The sequence below is a fragment of the Channa argus genome, chromosome 4, assembly GCF_033026475.1.
Source record: "Channa argus isolate prfri chromosome 4, Channa argus male v1.0, whole genome shotgun sequence".
Taxonomy (NCBI): Eukaryota; Metazoa; Chordata; class Actinopteri; order Anabantiformes; family Channidae; genus Channa; species Channa argus.
This window is the reverse complement of record NC_090200.1, coordinates 7,760,893-7,767,853: the sequence shown is the minus strand read 5'-3', so window position 1 is coordinate 7,767,853 and position 6,961 is coordinate 7,760,893. Positions and strand designations below refer to the sequence as shown.

Here is a 6,961-nt window from a genome sequence, read left to right as displayed (position 1 = left end):
AAGAGTTCGCTAAGCACTCGGAAACAGGCGACGATAAACGGATGTTACGTCACAATGTCATGGCGTCTCATATGTAAATCGCCGAGGTTTATTAAAACCAAATTTACGAAAACATTTTATTAGGAGGTTTCAAGGTACGCTTGTGCATTTTATATCCCTCATAGAGTTTAAAGTCTTATCTTCAGTTACGTCACAGTCAGGTCCGTAGGGCTGCTAGTCAGAGTTAGCTGCCATTAGCTGTGGTGTCTTTAAGTCTTTAACCTCATTCTAGCAAGTGTATCAAGTTTGACGTGCACATATACGACCTAAAATGTGTGCTCTTGGTGGTCTAACTGTTAACAGGATATCTTAATAACTTCTATAAAATTATTTTTCCAAAGAACCGCGTAGCTCGGTCACAACTAGCTAAGTTAACGCGCGTTGGCTAGAGATGATTTTATGGAAACAAATGAGAGTCGTTTGTAGGTTATCAATGATGAGATGCATCATTTTGTTTCTATTTATCTTACTTCATTGTGCTTGACAATGTGTGTCGGGCTACCGATTAAGCACCTTCTTCAAATCGGTTGCTACAGACTGTAACGGGTAGTATCCCATTTACAAACCTCAGCGGTTTTTAAATTTCTGTTCTACATTCCTCCTGAGAAAGTCCAAAAGACTAATTTCTGAGCTAATACTTCTTACCTGGAATAAAAGAAGACTCACGGGAACTTTAATTGAGACTTTCATTCAGTGTATGGTTACAGCAAAGCTCCACGTTTGCCTTTTTAATTCATAGTTATTGCAGTCACTACTTGGGTTTTTCCTTAAGTTCTGAATAAAAGTTTAAAAAACGTTAATTAAAACACTGTCAGCTTTTTTTCAGGTTTAGGAAATCCACCTTGCTGTCTGACTTTCAGGACCAAAAAAAATGAGCACTCAAGTAAGCAATAAATTAGCATGGATTCAGATTCTAATATGACATTCAGAGAGTTTAAATACTAACTATTAACTTGTGTTTTTATTTCAGTACAGCATCCTTTTCAAGCAGGAACATGGTGAGTAGTGTTAAATAATTAAACAGACCTCACTGTTCAACATTTGTATCTAAATTAATTTAAAATAATAATAAATGATCTCCATAAATAATTCTAGACTCATAGTCACATTGTTGACTGAGTTTTTATTGTTTTTTTAATCTTAAGGATCAAGAATAATTGTATAGTCCCAGAGGGTACCTGGTTTTTTTTTAGCACTCAAGTAAAACAATGATGCAGACAATATAGGGCAACATTAAACACAGAGGACCAAAGAGAAACCCCTAAATTTGATCACTGTATCCTGTCGAAATTTACCATAGTTATAGCAGACGGTAGGAAAAAATGTAAATCTTGGTTATGGCTAATGGCTTTTAAAAGAGAGGGCCAGAAGGCAGGACATGGAACCCTGAATATAGAGAGCTGTCAGACAAGATGGACAGTACTCTTAATTGATTTCCAATGCTTTTGCTACTAATTTTACTACTAATAATTCTCTTTCATGAGCATTTTTGTTTACTGGTGAAAGAACCAAACCATCATATAAATGAAAATTTGAGGACACTATTGATGAAAGATGTCATTTTGATGGTCATCTGTGGGTTGTTGTCCTTTCTCTACTTTTATTTGTGTTGTTGGAGACGTGCATTAGTGTATGAACAACTGTGGAACTACATCAGGAGTGATGAAAGAACTGCATTGTAGGTGTTTGATAAGATATGTTGTAGTCCCCCTCCTCTGTTGAGAGAGGTTTGTTCTAGGCTTGTTCAAACCAGGCATTAAGGAAACCAATTCCTTCCTTACATATTTCAAGATGATGATTCTCACACTTGCTGATAGTGGTGAGGGTAGAAAATGTATACACGAGAATAGAGAACACAGTCCTGACATTGAGGTCAGGTCCTACAGATCAAATAGTCTAAAATGAATGTGTGTGTGTTTCATCCTAGCACATGATGATGCTATTTGGACAGCAGCATGGGGTAAAAGTGAGGCGGACGGGTCAGAAACTATCGTCACTGGTTCACTGGATGATATGGTCAAAGTCTGGAAATGGTACATATTTTTTATTGTTAATTTTCTTATGTTCTCTTCCTGCCTAATTATGTGTTTGTCTATTATTATTATCGATTTAAGTGCTTTATAAATAAAGTTGGCTTGGCTATTATTATTATTATTATTATTATTATTATTACTATTAATAATAATAGTAATAATAATAAGACTTTTGAATGTGGAATATTAATATTATTTGTTTGTGCTAAAAATTAATTATCCTTTATTATATACACTTTCTGTAGAATTACAATTCCTTACGATTAATATTGTACAGAAAGTAATATTAATTGCATTTTAAGAAGCACTTGGACTAATGATTATTGTCAGATTGGAAATAAAGTAAGTTAATCCTGCTCAGGCTCTTACATTAGTGCAAAATTAATACCAGAGGAAACCCCAGACCCCAATTTCTGAAAAATATGCCTTAGAAACAGACTTCATTTGACTTGACTGTTGCACCGTCACGCAGGTCGGATGAGAAGCTGGAGCTGCAGTGGACTCTGGAGGGCCACCAGTTAGGTGTGGTGTCAGTGGACATTAGTCACAATGGGGCAATCGCCGCTTCCAGCTCCCTTGATGCTCACATCCGTCTCTGGGACCTAGAGTCTGGAAAACAGATAAAGTCCATGGATGCTGGACCAGGTCAGACATGAACGTGTATTTTTAGAGCAAACGTCCTTCAGCTCTGTGATGTGTTGGGTCTTGCAGAGTAAACATTCAATGAGTATTATGTTTTCTATTTTCTATTTCTATAGTTTTGGCCCTCTGCATAGTCTTTAAATGTGTAATTTATGAAATTGTTAAAGGAATTACTGTTTTGTTCTGTAATATTCCCACTCAGTATGTAATTTTCATTTATTAATAATATTTTTGGGTGTGTATGAAAATCTTTGAAGAGTTAAAATTATTAGATTAGATTAATAATAAATTCTAAAAATTATTGTATTTAAAATTTTTGGCCAGACTTCCCGGTATCTGTATTTTTGCAGACAGAGAGATTTTTCTTTAGAGGTGATTTCCGGGGGCCTGTAAGACCACTCCTTTCGAATAATTTGGCTCTGAGACTCAACGTGTCACTCAGTTCAGCATTAGCACAGCCCTGCAGGGGGTGACAGGTTGTTTGGTGGCTCTGCAGCACAGCAGACCAGACAGGCTCAGCTGTACTTCATGTGAATGCCACGTCCGCTTTCATTAGTGTTACTCCATTTCACTCAGTGCTTGCTTTGGGTCAATACATTAAACACCTTTTTACCCAAGTTTTGGATTGTTATCTTCAGAAGTTAAATTTGTCTGTTGTGTAAAACTACTTTTTTCCTTTTGTGCTTTTGTGGATTTATAATATTAGACATAAGCAATTGATCTGTTATGGTAGATTTTGCAGTAGAAACATAAGGTTTGGGGTCATGATTGGGGACAGTCAGGCAAGAGACGAGCTGGTTTAAATATAGATAATGCACATAAAAATAAATGTAATAAATTTTCATTGCTTTAATTTCTGGAAATAAAATGCAGTGGTAAATGATGTCATACCTCTGTCTTTCTGTTCTTTTCTAGTTGATGCGTGGTCAGTGGCCTTCTCCCCAGACTCTAAATACATCGCTACAGGAAGCCATCTCGGCAAGGTCAACATCTTTGGTGTGGAAAGTGGCAAGAAGGAATATTCACTGGACACTCGTGGAAAATTCATCCTGAGTATAGCTTACGTAAGGACCCATAAATTGTCATTTCAGTTGGCTGGGTGGTAGCTCCCCCAGCTCAGACTCATATGGGCAGAGACCTCATTGTTTCTGCTTCACATTTGACGTTTTAACACTTTGTCTCCAGGTGCAGTAGTTGTTTTATAAAGCATGTATCATCACTCTACATTTGGGACATCAATAACAGTAATAGGTTTCAACCTTATCTGCTCTTTAGAGTCCTGATGGAAAATATTTGGCCAGTGGAGCTATTGATGGAATCATCAACATCTTTGATATTGCTACTGGAAAGCTACTCCACACACTGGAAGGTAAAGTCATTTACCATTTGGGTAGTAAATATTAGGTCTCGTGTTAAATTTAGATTTTTTTTTTCTTATTGTGTAGATTATTTTTGAATAAATACTATTAGAAAATAATGAAAAAAATTTCTCAAAGCTCAACAGACACTTTAAAAAGCTTATGTTATGGGCCACAGTTAATAACTAAGAGATATTAAGTTTAAAAAGCCTTTAAAAGCTGGAACAAGCAGGTGTGTGGCCCTTTTGCTTAAAAACATTACTTAAATTGATTTAATTAAAAAATCTAAGCACTAGATGGATACAAATGAAGACCCTGAAAGCATGGTTGCATGCTAAGAAGTTATATATTTTTGCACTGTTCCCCTGCTGCATGTCATATAATTGAATTTGTTTTTATTATTATCCACAAACTGGTAATTGCTGCAGAATCAAGATAAAGAAGTGTAAGGAACCATTGCACAGCAAAGCAGAGAGCAGACACACCTAAACTTCCCTCTCTCTCGTCAGGTCATGCCATGCCCATCAGATCCCTCACCTTCTCCCCAGACTCCCAGCTCCTGGTCACGGCCTCAGACGATGGCTACATCAAGATATATGATGTGTAAGTTCAGCTTGGTTTTACTGTGTTCTAATTCCTAAGATGAGGAAAAATCCTTTATTTATTTCATTCATGTGTTACCAAAGATGCTCAGTACACATGGTAAGATGAAAATGAAATTCTAGATGCAAAACATGGGGGGGCAAAAAGGGACATCAGTGTTACAATGATATAAATTACGGGTACAAAAATATCTAATAAACATTGTTTTGCAGGCAACATGCCAACCTGGCTGGTACGCTGAGTGGACATGGATCCTGGGTTCTTAATGTTGCCTTCTCCCCAGACGACACACACTTTGTCTCAAGGTAAAACTTCATTTTTTGCTTTTTTTTTTGAAGTAGTTGAAAAACAGATCCGCACATGTATGTGAGTTTTCATGCTGTTTCCATTTCTAGCAAATGCTATAATTGAAATCTGTTGTAAACTATATTCCAATGTAGTTTGGAAGCTGAAAAATTAATTTGTGTTCATATTTAAAGCATTTTACTGTGCATATAAAAGTAACAAAATTTCCCTGGTGCATTTAAGTTAGCAGAAATATGTTTCTTCCAGTTTACTATCCCAATCTTTCACTCCCGCTGTGGAAAACTGCTTTAAAGTTTCCAGATCACACTGCTAAGAAAAACTGTGATAACACAAAGCTTGATTGATCTGCCTTGCTACCTTCAGCTCATCTGACAAGAGTGTGAAGGTTTGGGATGCCAGCTCCAGAGCATGTATCAACACTTTCTTCGACCATCAAGACCAGGTAACAAATTCAACCCGGTATCTCTTATGAGAGTGTGTTTTTTCAAATCCAGCTCTAGGTGCTGATGTGTTGGGGGAAATCAATATGGTCAGTGTCGTGGAGCAGCCCCTCCTGTAACCCCTCTCTGATGTTATAGTTTCACACTCAGCCGTCATTAGATCTCTGGCTGCAGATGCTTGTGGAGGGTTTGATCTGTATAAGCCTCTGATTGAATCGGCACAGCTCCTCAGAGTGGAGATCAAAGGCAGTGGGGTCTGCCATATTGTTTTTTGTGTCTCATCATTGTGTGACTACAGAACCAGAAAATCTACAAGGACAATTCACAGCCAATTAACTGTTTGAGCTTTGCTTTGTTTTTCTTTTTTGTGTGTGTGAGTCCGTGCTTCAGCTGCTTTAGTTGCAGCTTAAATTGGTCAAAGGAGCAACACATAAACAAGGCATTTTGTATAGATTAGACCATTTAAAGGGGAACATTTGCAACCAGGGATATGAGCAGTATTTAATTTTGAGTTTTATCTTTTATCTTTAGGTGTGGAGTGTGAAGTACAACAGCACCGGCTCCAAGATCATTTCAGCCGGAGACGACCGTGTCATCCACATCTACGACTGTCCCATGTAATGGAAAACGTTCAGTACAGGGAGAGATGTTTACTCAAATAATGGAGTTGGTAATTTGGACAGGGAGGGGTGGGATAAATGCTGTAAATGTCATGGATGTTTTTGCACTGACCTAATACGGTCACATAAAAGTGTTTTTTAATACTTTGTGTCTGTTTTATCTTTTGGATTTGGGTCAATGAAAAGAACATGTGAGAGATCCAATCTGATAACAGAACTGTGCATTAAATATATAGATAATAGTTGAATGAGGCTTCAAAATACAAATGTGGATGAAACTGCTGGTAACCTTCCAGGAAAAAAGAAGAATTCAGTTTTCTCTGAAATAACTTGAAAGTGACAAAGGTAATAAAAGAAAAATGAATCCCTACCTTCATGCAACAGAATATCTGAATCATGTCAAACTGACTATTTTTCTCTTAGTAAAATGGAATGAAACATTACTATTATCTAATTACTTGATTTACAATATTCCATTGATTCAAATCAAAGTCAAAGATTTATTTCTTAATCTATTTACTTTAGTCAATTTTAATTTATTTCAGATCTCTTCAGATTAGGTTGTTTTGTTTTTGTGGATGGCTACCAACACATCTAAAACAAGTAATTTGGTGTGAAGCCCTGAAATTGACAAAAGGCAGTTTGAGAGATTGAGAAAGTTACTTTTATACAATTCAAATGTTGTATTTTCTTGTCTGATCCCTTTTTTTGTTTCATTTTTGTGGGCCAACCTGTGTGTGTGTGAGAATCAGTGCAGACATCAGTTTTTAATTCCAATGTTGGACAAAAGATTGAACTGCTTTTCTCATGATGTAAGATTCAGAGGACTGTTTTAGCAGCAGTGTGTTAATGAATTAGTGCTCCCCCAAGTGGGCCAGTAAGTTTATATACTCTACAGATTAGAAGTTATCTACCACTGC

At 36.7% G+C, this 6,961-nt stretch overlaps 1 protein-coding gene across 2 annotated transcripts; it reads left to right on the top strand.

The window, feature by feature from the left end:
* skic8 (SKI8 subunit of superkiller complex) lies at nucleotides 1-6,190 on the top strand. Of its 2 annotated transcripts, none has more exons than XM_067500909.1 (11): nucleotides 1-134; nucleotides 866-922; nucleotides 1,010-1,037; nucleotides 1,967-2,072; nucleotides 2,545-2,717; nucleotides 3,630-3,778; nucleotides 3,990-4,083; nucleotides 4,582-4,675; nucleotides 4,888-4,980; nucleotides 5,345-5,423; nucleotides 5,953-6,190. In XM_067500909.1, exons 2-11 carry the CDS (start codon nucleotides 911-913, stop codon nucleotides 6,040-6,042), a joined length of 918 nt encoding a protein of 305 aa, XP_067357010.1. In that variant the 5' UTR covers nucleotides 1-134; nucleotides 866-910; the 3' UTR covers nucleotides 6,043-6,190. The 2 variants fall into 2 exon arrangements, with proteins under 2 accessions (XP_067357010.1, XP_067357011.1); XM_067500910.1 differs by having other exon boundaries at nucleotides 6-134; nucleotides 855-922.
* Nucleotides 6,191-6,961: the final 771 nt, after the last annotated feature.

Bases quoted from the DNA above. Each gene is read 5' to 3' on its own strand.
- skic8 (XM_067500909.1), top strand. The intron at 3,779-3,989 runs GTAAGGACCCAT...TCTGCTCTTTAG, and splicing joins TCATCCTGAGTATAGCTTAC to AGTCCTGATGGAAAATATTT. The intron at 5,424-5,952 runs GTAACAAATTCA...TTTTATCTTTAG, and splicing joins TCTTCGACCATCAAGACCAG to GTGTGGAGTGTGAAGTACAA.